Raw genomic sequence first — 16,401 nt, 5'->3', positions numbered from 1 at the left:
TGCTCATGGAAGTGAAAACTCATGTACATTCAGTTATTCAATTATTTACCTTGCCACAGAAACCTTATTTGACCTCTAGACAAGTTATGTGCCCCCCACAACCCAAAAGGAATCTAAGCAGAAAGAGAGCACTTGTTAGGCAACAGTCACTCCAATTATGGAACATGACACTAAAATATATTCAGTGACTATTGTTCTTAAAATAAGCTCTTGTAGCATCCTTCAAGAAGATAGGGAACTTGTGGCATCAAATGTAGCATCACTGCATCACTAATAGCTTCTGCTATGAAGCCTGAGAAAGAAGTGGTTTGAAACTAAAATGTTAACATGCACAGTAAATAATTTGAGAATGTGTAGTAAAAAACCTCATGACTTTCTCTGCTTTTCTTCTATTTTTAACCTGATGTATTTGAAGTTTCTAAGTTCATAATGACTGTGGGACTTGCGATTTTTCTTTTGAAAATTCAAACGGATAATAAAGTAAATTTACGGGTCATAATAATTATGATGGGTGACCAACTATGTAATAAATATTGTAGGAGAGAGCAGTGCTTCAAAGATTGATTGTGGTTTTTTTCCAAGCTTTACCAACTAAACATTAAATTATAGCATTTTTTTGAACTTGTTTTTAGTTTAACTCATTCCTTTTCCTTTCTTGCTAAAATGTCTAGTTGCTGAAGAAAGAAAGCCAACTGAATTCCTTATTGTTGAAGGACAAAAATATGCAACAGTTGGGTAAGATGCACTCTTTTCTTTTAGCAGGGGTTAGCTGGCAAGAACTTTTGAGTAGAACTTTAATGAATACAGCTTCAGCAATCTTGTTTAAATAAAAAAACCTCTCCTTCCACAGACTAGTTTCTCTTTAGTTCCCAGTTATTAAACATTGCAAGCACTTCTCTGTGTTAAAATGCTGTTTCTACTCTGAATGACTAGGCTGAAATTTAAGGTTTCATTTTAATGTTTTTTTCCCCAATTATTTATGAAAACAGAGTAATGAAAACAGGTTTGTCTTCATAGCATACTGGTGTTATTTTTTGCAATATAGATTATCTCTGGCAGAAATCTTTGAATTGTAAAATGGTGTCAATTGGAAAGGACCTTTAAAGGCCATCTGGTCCAAACCCTCTGTGTTCAGCAGGGAACTCAATCAGGTTACTCAGAGCCCTGTCTCACTTGTCCTTGAATGTTTCCAAGGGTGAGACACCTACCACATCTCTGGGCAACCTGTGCCAGTGTTTCACCACTAATATTGTAAAACATCTCCTCCTTACACATAGCCTCAATCTCCCTTCTTTTAGTTGAAAACCATTACCCCTTGTCCTAACACAGCAGACCCTGCTAAAAAGTTTGTCGTCATCTTTCTTATAAAGCCCCCTTTTAAGTACTGGAAAGCTGCAATTTGGTCTCCACAGAGCCTTCTCTTCTCCAGGCTGAACAACCCCAAAATGCAAGAATCTACTGCTGAATGATTGCTTATCTTATTCAGAGTAAGAAATAAGATATAGGCTATCTCAGAAGCTGCATACACTATTTCTTCGTGTCCTGATTGCTTTGGATTGGAAAGTAGTTTCTTAAAGCTGGTTATTTCGAAGACATTTTAAAATATAATACTCTCATACTGCTTCCACTGTGCTGTGTTTCCAAAGACTGAGAGGCTTAAGCATTAACTATACATGATAGTAGTTTGGGGGAGGGAGTAGAACCTGGAAGATCTCACTCCCCAGAGCCCTAACATCAATTTACCCCAAACTTAAAAGTTCTGATTTACATAATGTCTTTGACCAACTGTCATTTTATGACTTGTTTCATGATGGTGCATCATTGTTCAATTAGAAACAGAAGCTGATGGCTCAGAGCTTCTGCATCAGCCTACTGATATCACTGCAAAAGAGCATTTCAGGTTGAGTAGGAGCACTTGAACACACTTTAAAGGATAAAATTGACTTAATAGACTATGTTTGACAATCCATCTCTGCTCATTTGAAACTTGTTATATTTAGCTGTGTGAGGCAATTACCAGCTTCACGTTGGTGCAGATATTTTTTCAGTTCTACACTTCAACAGACGGCTACATTGTACTTAATCAAATAAAATGCATTCCCCCCCAAAAAAAGCCAAGATGTAACCCCAAAATTCTGAGTGTTTATTTTTAGTTGATTGTTCATCATCATTCTGCACTCTACTGCCTAAAAGAAGAAAGATGAAATTTTTTGAAATGTTAGAATATCTGCTCTGAACATTTGATCTTGCCTTAGTTTTCTTGCCTTCTGTATATTTGAATTCAAAGGAGTGTACCTGCTCTTTGTGGAGCCTTTTTAATTCCATCCAGTAGTTCCCAAATTGTCCAGGCCCTGCTGAAATCAAAGGAAGTTACAGGTGTTGAGCATCTTTGAATATTTGATGCTGTTTATTCACAGCTGCCTTCTCTGTTTGACTCCTTAGCATTCATTACATCCTTTTCAGTGGTGGTTGTTGTCTACATTCTGTGGATTTTTATACTTGCTCAGAGTTGGCCAGAATTAAATAGTAGTGCAAGAAAGGAGCTTTGAATAATTTTTTCTCCACTACCAACATTTGTATGGAGTTTTCTAGTTCCAGAGTAGCTATTTTTGGAGATTACTTAATATGTTCTGTTATAAATTTTTACTTTTTCTACATGCCGTCCTGTGAAATGAATGTTCTTTATCACAGTGTTTTATACATCTTTTTAATGTATTACTTCTACTTCAGATCAGTTAGTTGGTTTACTTTAATGCTATAAACTCTAGCGCTATGTAGTTTTCTGTCTATATGACTGATCTGTTTTGATTTTCTTTTTCCACATCTTGCATGCACTGAAAAGACATATTTGTCTGTTTCCTGTCTTGTAGGACAGTATTGTTGTTAATAAGAATAATCCTCGAGTACTGCCAGTGTGTGGATAACATTCCTTCCATCACCACTGATATACTTACCCGCCTGTCTGATTTACTGAAGGTATGACTCCAAGCACACCGTCTGTGCTAATCATAATCAAGGGTATTAAGGGCAAAGAATGTCTTCCTTTCTGTAATGCTTCACATGCTTTTATGACTTCATATGTGACTGTTACTGTGCCATAAGGTAGCCTTTTAAGCTAAGGGCATTAAAGGTGCAATGTTTGTGTGAGTTAACTTCAAGAAGACTGTCTTTCCTCTTAATCACCTGGAATATTGGAAATCCCATCCAGTGTTGTTTGTAATAGCTGCCTGTCCTTCAGGCTCGGTGTAGGATTAATGCTGCTGTAGAAAAAGCAATTTGATCCCAGATGCCACACAGATACATGTATATTTGGGAAGGAAGCCTGTCCCTTGGATTTTAAAAGTCAGTAGAGTTATAGTCGGTAGAAGCATGAAAAATAGAATGGGATGAAGCTTCTCCTGTAAAATGTAAAGTTGATGAAAGAACCGGACCTTTTTTGTCATTTATTTCTCACTAGAGAAGAGGAAAGCTGGTAAAGCACAGATACTGCAATGTAATATAAGTAAATAGTAATAAAGGGAGCACACAAGTGTACCTTAGAACTGTCATATATATAGGATCCAAAGTCTAGCAGGCAATTTATTTCAAGATTCTCACTTGTGTCTTTGCCCACAAAGTTTGTGTTTGGTATTAGAGTTCTGAACATAAGCATAATCCATAAAAGATGAACAGATTCTTCTCTCCAAAAGTATATTTTACATAAGATGGGGGACTGGAAACACACTCTGGGAGATGGATCTTTAAATAATCTTCCTGTTAGTAGTTCTCATCTGATTAACCCCTTGCAGGAGCACTCCTCCCTGCAGTAGTCATTCAAATTCATACAAAAGCCTTCCCCTGTGGAAGCACTATCCAAGGCACCTCGGTCAACCTGAAGCTGGGAATGCCCCTCTATACCTCATATTCTCCAGCTGCTGCTTCACTTAAGTCTTGCAGCGCTTTTTGCAGGCAGGTGTAATAGCAGCGGATGTTTCAGACTGGACCAGATTTGGATCTCTGTTTCTTCTCTCTCCCTGGCATGTCTTGTTCTAGCTCTGTCATTTGTGTTTTATTCCTTGATATTCAAACATCACGGGCAGTTAAATTATTGTATTTCCTATCTTGGCAGCAAGGTAAAATCGATTGGAGGGATGGCAAGACCAAGTAGTTAATTTATTACTTTGAAGAAAGCAAGAGCTGCTCAGGGTGTCCTTGTGAGTCACTACACTTCTTGTTTGACTGCCATCAATTGACTGCTAGCCAATTTTGAAGGCAGAGAGAGATAGTCTTTAGTGTGATGGAAGCTGCAAAGTGTTCCCAGGTAATGAAATTCCAGGCCATTTTGGACTTTGGCTGCAACCAGAGTGAAATAACACCTGTGTATGAACAAAACCACAGTGATAATAACTGGAGTTGTTTCCCTGGTGCAGACATGAGAAGGCGAGTAGCCATAGTGCAGAAGTGCTTTCCTCCAAGCAGTCACAAGGAGGGGGTATTGCTCTTTTGATGTTTCAGGCATGCTACTCCCTTGCAGCGTTGTCTGCAACAGGCCATCTGGTAACAGTGATATCTATGAAAGGCAGGGGGAGAGTACGAGTGTCCATCATTCTTTATAGAGTGTGTTTTTAACAGTCTGCCACGTAGTCAGTGAGTTGGCGCCAACCTGAGCTAAATACCTCAGAGCAGCTCAGGCTGTGTAGGATATATCTGTCTTTGGCTCAGTGGATCTACTTGTAAAGTCCACCAGGAGGCACAAGAAAAGGTCTTGCATTCCAGGAGATGAAGTGAATGTCAGATTACGCCTCTCTCAGGCTGGGGGCTGCATGTAGCTATGGTTTCATTGTGGCGTTAGGTCTGGGTTGCTTTTCTGGCCCCAGATATGCCACTCCTGGCAGCCCACAGTGGATGGGTGGTGTTCACAGTGCATTTCTGCTCTGCCACAGTGGTAACTCCAGGCAATAAGTCAGAAAAATGGTTTCTTCTTTTTACTGAAGGAGGATTGAAATTTTAAGTTTATTCTTGCATTATCATGAAACGAGACCAGAGACCTGTGTGAAGGTTATCCTCTGTGCTCTAGAAACAGGCTGCAGGGCACCCCTGTTACAGTTCCTTGTGAATCTGTCTTGAAAGTTGAAAGGATAAGCTGTCGCTGTAGGTCTTACCTCCTGGTTTCCACCCCTGTATCAACTGGAAAGTTCTGTTCAAACATGAGCCCTGGGACTACTGCCCTCCATTCAGAACAGAAACTGGGGACAACAGCAATGGCTCCTAAATCTCTGCTGCATCACCCAAGCCAGTCTAGAATATATGTTGTCTCAAGCTGGGTGATAGAGCAGAACTCAAAAATAAGACAGAATATGCTAATGGGAATTGTCTTACTGTCCAGAGACCTTGCTGACTTCTGTGTGTTTAACGATAACTTCTTTTCTTCTTTATCCAAGTGAGGAAGATCAAGTCATGTGTTATCCACTATACCTAGAATTCTTACAGAATTGTCTTTTAACATGACTTAACATCTTCTGTGCATCATTTCTTAATCTTGGTATTTTATATTGTCACAAACACAGATTTGGCCACCTCAGCAACAGCAAGTTTCAGTGCTTTCAAGTTTTCTTTAACATCAGCAGTGGGGAAAGTCTAGACCCAGAGCAGAAAACTTGTTCTTTTAATGTTTTACATTCTGATATTACACTTATCTACTTAGCAAAGCTAGTGAGGTCCTTATCCTTAACTCTATTCAAGGCCCTGTTCTTGCATACAGCTTTAAAAGTAAGACTGAACATAACTAGTCTGCACTAAGTCTGACTTGCTGCTTTTCTTTCCCACTGAGAGAAGCCTCACCCAGAGGTCTCGGAAGCAGAAATTTGTCCCTGAATTGAAATCACCGAGTAGCTAACTGTATTTTTAAGTGTTTAAGTTTCTCATTACTGAAATGCTGTACTTTAGCATAAGCTGAGTCAAAAAATACTACAAGCCAGCAGCTGCTGAGTGTGGTGAAAAAGTTCTTTTTGTCTTACTAATTAAGTTATAGGCTGCTCGGTAGTAAAGAGTATGTGAAACTGGTACTAGCCTTCATAATAATCTATTTAATCTTGCAGAATTCTGCTGGTGGTATTTCTAAACTATGGATACTTGTAGTTGTTAAAAAGAGTCAGCATGCATTTTCCTTATCTTTTTCTTTCTCACAGTATTTCAACTCTAGAAGTTGCCAACTAGTACTTGGAGCTGGTGCGTTACAAGTTGTTGGTTTGAAAACAATCACTACCAAAAACCTAGGTATGGATTGCTGTATTTAAAATGGCAAAGATTGTTCTCCTGTCTCTTAAAAATAAGAAACAAACACAAAAAAGACCCTAAATGTTTATGATAAGCATGTTTATGTTGTGCTGCTGTGCATGGAATGCAGAGGATAAGACCTTGCTGGTTAGAGGGTAGAGCATGTATAAAAGCTAGTGAATTGTCCATTAAAGGCGTGCACTAAAATCCATCAAATTCCTTTGCTGTCTACTGGATCACTTCAAATGTAAAGCTTCACAGTGTTACATGAAGGAAGCATAAAAATAAATATACAGGCTACGAAGTTTTCCACAGAAGTATTTTGACTGCAGGAAGGCGTAGTTCCTTTTTCAGCAGTGACTTTGGCATGCTTGGGAGCTGCTTAGTGCTCAAGTCTTGAGACTGGCGGTACGTAGGTAGAGGAATGCAGCCAGACCCCTGCCTCCCCATGCATTTTGCTGAGCTTGCTGTCCCATCTGCCCCATGGTGCTGTATTCTGTAATGCTGTGTTCACACACAGCTCCTGTGGGTTATAACCGCATGTCAGTAATGCATGAAATTATTTCTGTGGGTGGCTCTTAATCAGTCTTTATGTGACTGAGTGTCCTGGCACAATCAGGTAGCTCAGGGCTCTGTGTCTGTGTGCTGAATCCAAACTATGATTTGGGTTTCAATTTCTCATTTTCAGTGTGGAGCTATTTAGCTGAGTTGCCAGCCCCGGGTTACCTGCATGAACTGCTTTAGCTGATCTGAAAAGCTGGGGAAATCTTAAGTGCTCAGTTCCATACTGCAGGGAATTCTGACATGTTACTCGAGACCCCCCAGTTTTAAACTGGCTCCTGAAATTAGGAGCCTTTGGTTGATGGGTTGGAGCAGGAGTTGGAACTTTCAGTTCCCATGTTTTGGGGTGTCCTAACTACCAGTCTGCATTTCCGTTCTTTTGAAAGAGAATAGCTTGAGGAAGATGGGTTGAGAGGATTCCCTGTGAGGGGCTGTGGTTCGTAGAGTTGGAGCAGACACCAGTGAGGAGAGAAAAGCTGGGTCAGGTCCTTGCTCCAGAAAGCCTCGTCGATGTGGTGACACATTGCTGTGTGACAGCAATGCTGTGTGTCTTCCTGCAGGCTCAGGCCCAGTTGTGCACAGGAGAAGCTCAGGTTTTGGAATCTCGCCAGTACTGCAGGCAGGAGCAGGCTCCAGGCAGCTCAGCACTGGCAGGGCAGGTTGTTTATGTACATATCCTGCAGAAGAAATGTTGATGCCTTGAGAATGTGGCTGCCGAGGTTAGGTAGCTGATGAGTCAGGTTTTCAGAGATTCTCTGATGTTTGCGTGTGCTCAGGGCTCAAAATGTCAAGTAGATACTTAAACCCTCTTTTAAAATAGTTCTTTATCTTGCTGCAGCTGAGGGTGAATAGCCAGGTACTAGTCTGGCATCTTCACTGGGTGGCGAATGCCTACCTCCTTTTTCAAAACATAAATAAGTAGAAGGCTTGTTAAGTTGTCATGTCTGTTATTTATGATATACAGTCTATACAAAATGATTCTTCCTGTGTAATAATTATTTTTCTTTCCCTCTCCCACTTTTGGATTTACAGCTCTTTCTTCACGTTGCCTACAGCTAATTGTACACTACATTCCTATTATCAGGGCTCATTTTGAAGCTCGACTGCAGCCGAAGCAGTTTAGCATGCTCAGGCATTTTGACCACATTACAAAGGTAATTCTTTCGGCATTTCCTAATTAAGAGTGAAGTTCTGCTTTTCAGCTGTACTCTGAAGAATATGAATGCCATTAGATAGTAAATATAACCTGCTCTCTTCCATTACAGGATTATCATGACCACATAGCTGAAATTTCAGCAAAGCTCGTTGCCATAATGGATAGCTTGTTTGACAAACTATTATCCAAGGTAATGATTTATGGAAATAATTATACGCTCTCTAAATTGTAATTGGAGTCTCATTGTATACAGTCTGAACATTTCAAATGGAGTCTTAAGCTTTCCTCATCAGGGGTTGTTTGAACTCTTTTAAACTGTATAAATACAAAGTTCTGTGCTCTACTTTGTGAACGTGTTTTGGCTTAGCATTTGCCACCTGGGTGCCATTTGCCTTCATCCCTACAAAAAATTGTTTTCTCCTTCAGAAGTAACAGAATTGCTTTGGCTGGCACAGATGCTCTGGTGTTTAGAAACAGAAATGCTCTCCTACCCTCAGTACTTTTATCCACGGACAGCTCTTGTCTGCAGTCAGGCTGAGCCAGTTCCCATTTCCTACTCTTCCCAATAGTGCCTCTTCGGAAGCAGGGAGTGTGTAATTTCCTGCAGCTGAGGAAACAGCAAAACCTGCTGAGGAGGAAGAGTTATTGGAGAGAAAGGACCAGCCTGTCTATTGGGCTGCAGGCCTGGGGACTAGAGGTCTGCACTTAGCAGATCCTGCTGTGTAGCAATGTTAATAGCTGCCCCATGATGTGCTCCTGGTGTGCCTTGGTTTTCAAACACGTGTTGGTGGAACATGTTGGTCCTGGACTGGATTTGCTCGCTCTGACCTACTTCATGGCAGGATACACTGAAAGAGACTCCCCCAAGATGGTATCTCCTGGGCCCACCCATCTGACGAAGTACATGAGTTTTTAAAACATAATGTTTTGCTTTGAATCTTATGCTCTTTAAAAAAGGAAACAAAAAGAAGCTCTTTCATGAGAGGAAAAAGATTAATTCTTTACTAACTGGTTTGATTGGCCTGGGCCAACCTCTTCCTTGTAGGAGCTCCTAAGAAGTGCAGAATCTCCTGATGGAGCACAGGTTGGGGACAGGCTGATAGGTGCCACAGTGGGGCAGTTGTAACAGGTAGCATTTCTGTCTTCCTCGCTGTTTCTATCATTTTATTGTTTATTTTATGTTGTGCTTTTTTCCCCCCATCTGTTTCTTTGGGCTAATAAATAGCGTTACCTAAACTTAGGGGAAAAAATAGCAAAGCATTTTTAAATTGGGATTCCCTGCCCCCTGTTGTGTTTACACTTGGACATGTTTATGCCCTTTTCTAAAGATCAAATAGTGATCTGCTTCTTTGGGGTTTTTTTTCCCCCTGTAAAAATACATGTTCTATGAAGTAGCATGGCGTTTTGGTTACTTTGCCTCTGTTTCTTGAAAATAAAAGACAAGAAGGCTGAGGGAGCTGGGGTTGTTTAGCCTTGAGAAGAGGAGGCTGAGAGGGAGACGTTATTGCTCTCTGCAGCTGCCTAAAAGGAAGTTACAGCGAGGAGGGAGCTGGCCTCTTCTCCCGAGTGACAGGGGACAGAGAAGTGACAGGGGACAGGACAAGGGGGAATGGCCTCAAGCTACTCCAGAGGAGGTTCAGACTAAATATCAGAAATAAATTTTTCGCAGAAAAGGTCATCGGGCACTGGAACAGGCTGCCCAAGGAGGTGGTTGAATCACCATCCCTGGAGGTATTTAAAAGACAGATAGACGAGGTGCTCAGGGACGCGGTTTAGTGACAGATAGGAATGGTTGGACTCAGTGATCCAAGAGGTCTTTTCCAACCTGATGATTCTATGATTCTGTGATCCTAAATGGAAGAATTTAGATTATTGACACTAAATAAGGTAGCTCACAACAAACCAGTAACACAGTTTGTTCTTGATGGTAGTTGCTAAGCATCCATCCCTTACTGTCCTTCCATCTTTACAACCCATTCTCCTCTTGTGAGCTGGTACAAGGCATAAACTGAGAATATTCCTGTCCTTTAAAGCTCCTAAAGCCTTGAGGGAGAGTGCCTGGCTTACATGAATGCAACCATAGGGCAAAGGAGAAAAGGAGACTATGAGTTGACTTGCCTCCATTGCCAACATACCCCATAACTTGGCTCCTCTTGTTTCTGGAACAACGAAATCTTGGCACTGAAGGCTGTGAAGAAAGTAAAAACAGGGAATTTGCAAATGGACATGTTCTTTATTTTATTTTTTTTTACTTAGTCCACAATTAGTCCTATTTCAGTGCCTTGTGGGTGAAGTGGTCACCTGCTTTAAAGAGTGTAAATCTGGTTGAGTAAGCAAGCAAGTTTTGTAGCGGTGCCTGTCCAGCATCCTTTAAAAACAAGGACTGCACAGTCTAGAAACCTGCTGTGTAGGAGATGACCATTTCGGTCCTGTAGCTGGTACGCGGACCTGGCACTTGGGTAATGTGGACAAGTTACTTTTGCATTTCCAGGCTCTGCTTCCCTCTGGAAGCCTTATGGAACAGGAACTGTCTTCACACAGTGTTGCCACGATGCGGCTGTGCGCTCAGCAAGGCTTTTCACAACAGCACAGACAGTTCCCAGCATTCACTTTGGAAGGGAGATGAAACAGGGATAGGGGTATTTAACAGCTGTGATGAACAAGTGAAAAAAGTGAAGGTTTTTAAAAAGGGATAAATGTTAGTGGAAAAAAATCCAGTGTGAGTTTTTATTTTCTCTGGGAGCCTGGTGTCTTGTGACTGTTAGGACAGAAGAGCAGTACATTTTTGTCTGATCTCTCATGGTATTATGTGCTGTTGACCTAAGCTGGAGATAAAAATGGTCAGCACCTTGCAGGGTTGGTTCTCATATTTCTTTCTGGTGCTGTTGCTTTTCTCCTGTTGTGATGAAGAGTTTGATTGTCTGTAGTTCTACCAGAGCCGTCACTGCAGATTGAGGGTTCCCCTTTGGCTTTACAGCATACTGGTAAATTGTAAACCATTTATTGCCCAGCTCTCGTGTCCCAAGGCACAGTTCTGTATGCCATGTGCCACACCGGGAGCAGGGCTCCTGGAGCCATCAGCACTGGCTTTCTGCTGTTTCTCCTGTTAGAATTAGGTCATCCATTTGGCTTTTCCGTAAAGGCTTTCTCGAAACTTCCCATTTCTTTTTTCAAGCTCTGCTCGCTTTCACAGTTCAGGGTAAGAGAGAGCATCTGCTCCCCTGTGTGTAAATAATTTAGTTACAATGATCCAGCTCCTCCACTGAAGTGTGTAACGCACTGCAGGGAAGGATAACCCCATAAAGCAATGTTTAACCCAGGCCTGTACTTGCACAGCTTTTCCACGGGAACTGAAGAGCTGGCTTCCCTGTTCCTGGGACGGTTTGTCAAAGCGCTCCTGAAATCGTGTTCGGATCTTCTCTGTCCAGGGTAGGGACAGAAGGATTGTGTCACAGTCACAGGGCGAAAGGACATTTTCTACTTTTTCTAAGGTGTTTCTGCAGTGGTGTTTGAGGGTTTGTTTTGTTTTGTGGTTTTTATGGCCAGTATTGACTTTTTGGGAGCTTCCATTTCTTTAAGCTTTTTTTTCCTTGTTTCTTCAGAAATTTGGATGTGTATGATCTTAGAGAAGCAGTTTTCTCTCGTGAAATACTTGAGGGACATAAACACCAGCGGTGTTACTGCTTGTTTGTCATTGACCCATGCAGATCTGAAGGGGAGGGCAGCTAGCAGGCGCCACAACATGCATCTGTGTAGCTGGCACAGACATCCTCTCTGCATCTGATATTCAGAGGGTGATGGGAACCAACAAAAAGTAATGAACAAAGTGAAGCGATTCAAACTAACGAAGAAGAATAGATGAGGTTGGCAAGTCCTGGGATTTCATACCAATTCGAATGTTAGTGTTTGCTTAGAAAGCAAGAAGTGTTAAAAGATTGTATGGTGCGAAGCCTGGTTGAATCAGGTCATGCCCAGCCACTGTTTTAATTTATGATATGCTAAATTAACTTTAATTCATGATGTCATTAGCAATGCAAGGCTTCAGATGGCTGCTGGAAATTCTCTATAAACTGTTTTAAGGTGACAGAAAGGAGTAACTGGTTTGGTTTTTATTTCCAGTATGAGGTGAAAGCTCCTGTTCCTTCAGCATGCTTCAGGAATATCTGCAAGCAAATGGCAAAGATGCATGAAGCTATATATGATCTCCTTCCTGAGGAGCAAACTCAGGTGAATGTTATTTTTGAGGTTCATTTAACACCTCCCTTGCAAATGCATGTGAACTCAGTAACAGGAGAGGCTTCTGCTTTATCTGGGAGGAGGGCAATTCCTTTTTGAGTCTTTAAGAAACCCACACATTAAAGGGGTTGGCAGCAGTCACGCAGACAGCTCAGTCTGAATTGCAGTGTTTGGATGTGCAGGGGGAGTGATGAGACCTGCAAAAAGAACTGACTGATTCCAGCACTTTGAATTCCATTTGAATGTCTAGATAGGTGGATCTTCAGCTCAGGAATTAGTGCTGAAATGCTACACTACTGGCAACACTTTGGGGCTCAAGTACAGCCCTTTTAGGGCTTGTAATCTTCTGTAATGCTGCTCAAAGTTAGTAGCTTCTGAAGGTCCCTAGTGTCTTATGCAGCGAGATTGTACCAGATGTGCTTTTTTCAATATTTTGCTGCAGTTACTGCTACTGCAGAGTTGTAAATCTAAGGATGGGAGGACTGATACACATGGTCACTGAATGCACCAAGTTGTAGTTTCTCTTTTGCACTAAATGAAGTGGTCCTTTCAGACTGTTTATCACACTTTCTCTTGGAAAAAAAAAGACTTGAAGCGGTTATAGTACAGCAAAGATTGCTTATCTTCTAGCCTTAATACAAGTTGCTAGATGCTTCAGACAACAGGGAAGAAAAATTCATGCTCCAAAGAACATGTCCTCGAAGTGCAACGCCTAACAAATAAGTGAGGGGGGGGGTGTGCTGTCCTGTCGATTATATATTGTATGTGGCCAGAAGGATAGGAGGTGGAAGGACTGGCAAAAGGAAAGTTAATAGGAATTGCAAAAATAAAACCGAAAGTTGGTGATTTAAGGTGTTGGCACTTCATTTCTTCTCTGTAGGCAGCGACGCAAACAGGGGGATGGGTCCTTACTCAGGTTCTGTGGTTTCTTCTAGATGTTGTTTTTAAGAATTAATGCAAGCTACAAACTTCACCTGAAGAGGCAGCTGGCCCACTTAAACGTAGTCAATGACGGAGGACCTCTGAATGGGTATGTTTGGGCACTTTGTTTTTTACTGCTTAATTTAAATGAGGGGGCTTTGTCTTCTGCAAGAAAGTTGTGATTGCAGAATGCAGCCACGATTCATGTTTTCGTATGTCCCACTTGGAGCTTTCTTACAGTAACGGACATGGCTCGTGCTATTCCACAGTAACTAGGAATGCAGCCAGCTTGGTTATAGATGGGGAGTTGGGCATTGTCCTAGCAGAAACCTGCTGTAGGTTTCCTTGGTTTGCAGGTTGCCTTTTCTCCTTTTCTGTGACAACAGCAGCCACAGTTTAATTTGCAGGAATTGGGTGATTCATGAAGCAGTTTTGAAACATGGATGATGACTCATGGCGCTAGCAAAGTAAAAATAGGAAAAAAGTGGTATTTCATGTGTGCAATGGGCAACTTCTATGCAGAAATTTTTTACAGCAGAATTAGGTTTGAAACAGATGATGCTCATGGTGTTTTTCCTCTTTCCTGCCCCAGCCCAACCCTCTGTCACCAAGATAGGTCTTTGGCACCTCTCCTGAGGGGATGTGGTGGTCTCTGCCTGGCATCCCATGGCATCCCACACCTCCCAGGGAGCACACAGCTGCCTGCGGGCTGAACTGTGGGGTTTGTAATCTTTCTTAGTGACCGGGGTGGGTGTTATTTGCTGTGTAGTAAGGGTTAAATTCAGTCAGCCTACCCACAGGTGAGAAAGAATGGTCCTAGGTTGAAGAAGCCAGAGAAGGAACTTTATAAATGGTGTAGGAATGAAGAAGAGTTTTGTTCCCATCTAGTTTGTTCTTACTTATCCTCCTTAAGCTTATTCATCCTTGTACCCTGTGAGAGTTCATCCAGAGTGGTTTTCTGTACTTGTGTATTCACCAGATAACGCCAAGCCACCTTTGGTACTTGCTCAGTTATTTGTAAGCCAACGAGCTCACTGAACAGGAGGGGGGCTGCAGCAGCCCCAGCTGAAATGGGAACACTCACAATGTGTTTGGGAGAGTTTCACACTGGGGTTTCCAGTTCTAAACAGTGCGCTGTGCTGTCTTCATCCTGCTCTGTTGCTTTTGTTTGGTGCTTGTGGTTGGAGGCTGACAGGAGGGCCATGGCGGGTGTTTGCAGTGCTGCTGCCGTGGGTCCCAGCACGCTTCTGTTGGAGCTTCCAGCTGCAGCGCTGCCCCAGGCCCGTATCTGTCATGGCAGCAGTTACTCACGTCAGAACACGTCAGCTCTCTGGCGGTGTCGTCAGGGCCTTTTTGGAAGGGAAACATCAAGCGCTGATTGTCACTCACTGCTGTTCCACAGGCTGTCTTTTTTACTGACCTAGTTTTGAACGTGCTTTTTTCATCCTCATGCTGTTTTAAACTGCCTTTTTCTGTAATCGTAGTAAAAATCCAGGTCTGTGAATCCTGATGGATTTTTTTGTGAAATTACAACTTTTATGCCTACATCTTGCTGCTTTCTAACTGGAAACCACCATGATCCCCCGATACATTTCAACAGTGGGGGAGGATTTTAAGTCTCTATGAACTGTTGTAAACAATATAACCAGTTTGCTGTTTGGTTGCTTTAACATAAACCTTCTAGAATACAGAAGTTAATGCGGCAATAATTAATATTATAAGTTGCAATGGAATTGGCGGTTAAGTCTAGCTCAGCCTGGGATTACAGCAAGAGAACAGAAGTTTTAGATGCCTAATTCCTACTAAATTTGTTGTTTGATCTCCCTTCTCTGTAATCAGTTTTACACCTAGCAGCAATCATGTTATGTATGACTGCTGCTGTAAAATCAACCACAGCTGTAGCATTGAGTTTTAAACTGATACTTAAAACACCTAATCCAGGTGCGGTATTCAAACACGTGTTGCTGTAACTGTGTGTCCAAGTCATGAACAAACTCAGGCGTTTCTCTGCCTACTCCGGGTGCCTGTGACAGGCTCGGGTGCTAACCTTGTGTCTCTCACTGCAGACTGGTCACTTCAGATGTAGCTTTTTACACTGGAAACCTCCAAGCTCTGAAAGGCCTTAACAACCTAGACCTAAACATGTCTGAAATCTGGGAGCAGAAGAGGTGATTAAGCCACTGGGAGCAGTCACTTGGCTCTGACAACAGACCGACTTTCTTCTAAGCAGCACAATGACTGTGAGGCAAATACTTAAGACCTGGAGCCCAAGAAAGGCGACTATTGATAGTCGGGAAACTAGACTCAGAGTGAGCTGCAGGGAGTGATCTTTTCAGTGTCCTTCAGCAAGAAACAAGTGATCAGCTGTCTGTGCAATGTTTTTTCGTTCTCTCTGGAAACAGACTCAGGTTTCTTTGGACCAAATCCAAAAGAACTCATAGCTGTAACACAGCTGTAGTTGTCTAGAATGCTCTGTATATCTTTATATTAAAAAGATGCTTTGCATTTCTTCTAGTGCAATGAAATCCACGTGGTGTCCCACCTTATTTAATGACGGTACAATATAAAAATCTTGCAGTTGGAACTCTGTAGAAAATGTTTTTCTCTATGAAACTATGCTGTTCTAAAATTTATTTTTTTACAGAACTTTATATAAATAAATGTCTTTTGATTGCTTGCATATAGGATTCAGCTTTGTTAGGGAGCAGTCCTCTTTAGGGGAGTTCTCACAGCTGGTCTCTAAGCTGCCCGTGTGAGGATCTGATTTTCTAGGAAGCATTTTACCTACAGGATTGAGTTGCCAAAGGGGAAGCGGGAACAGCGACAACCTATTCGTGGGCTTCTGGTGGAACATGTGAAGGTGGTGAAAAGGCTGGTGTGGGGACGGGTCCCTCTGCAGCTCCCCGGCCACGGACAGCAGGGTAAGGACAGGGACTGCTTCAGGACTGTGCCAACTGCTCCATGGCTCTAAAGACACAAAGCCGTCTGCATAAAGATATGGATGCAGAAAATGGGCCAGGGAACATTCTAAAGTTTTTAGGCTGCTTATAGAAGGTTACACCATTAAGGAGGGTTCGTTTATTGAAGAGGTTGGGTTTTTTTTACTACTACCTTTTAAGACTGGACGCTGCCAGTACTAAGGAAAAGTGCCTGTGTATTTCACCTCACACCTCTTTACCATCCCCTAGTCCGAGTGCCTAACCCTGTGACAATGACATATGATGGAATGGTCTCCAAGTGTGTGTATGCCTCTGGTTTCTCTAGACAGGCAT

At 42.1% G+C, this 16,401-nt stretch overlaps 1 protein-coding gene across 2 annotated transcripts in view; it reads left to right on the top strand.

The window, feature by feature from the left end:
* The window catches only part of VPS54 (VPS54 subunit of GARP complex), a 53,113-nt gene extending 36,778 nt beyond the window's left edge, over positions 1-16,335 (top strand). For both annotated transcript variants that reach the window (XM_069850082.1, XM_069850083.1), the window contains 8 exons: positions 672-735; positions 2,871-2,976; positions 6,168-6,255; positions 7,849-7,970; positions 8,082-8,162; positions 12,092-12,199; positions 13,144-13,238; positions 15,196-16,335. In XM_069850082.1, coding sequence (XP_069706183.1) covers positions 672-735; positions 2,871-2,976; positions 6,168-6,255; positions 7,849-7,970; positions 8,082-8,162; positions 12,092-12,199; positions 13,144-13,238; positions 15,196-15,301 — 770 coding nt within the window. In that variant the 3' untranslated portion in view covers positions 15,302-16,335. The remainder of the gene's footprint in view (positions 1-671; positions 736-2,870; positions 2,977-6,167; positions 6,256-7,848; positions 7,971-8,081; positions 8,163-12,091; positions 12,200-13,143; positions 13,239-15,195) is intronic.
* The last annotated feature ends 66 nt before the right edge of the window (positions 16,336-16,401 follow it).

This window comes from Phaenicophaeus curvirostris, chromosome 2 (genome assembly GCF_032191515.1).
Source record: "Phaenicophaeus curvirostris isolate KB17595 chromosome 2, BPBGC_Pcur_1.0, whole genome shotgun sequence".
NCBI classification, from domain to species: domain Eukaryota; kingdom Metazoa; phylum Chordata; class Aves; order Cuculiformes; family Cuculidae; genus Phaenicophaeus; species Phaenicophaeus curvirostris.
The sequence above is the reverse complement of the archived record's forward strand: the minus strand, read 5'-3'. Positions and strand labels throughout refer to the sequence as shown.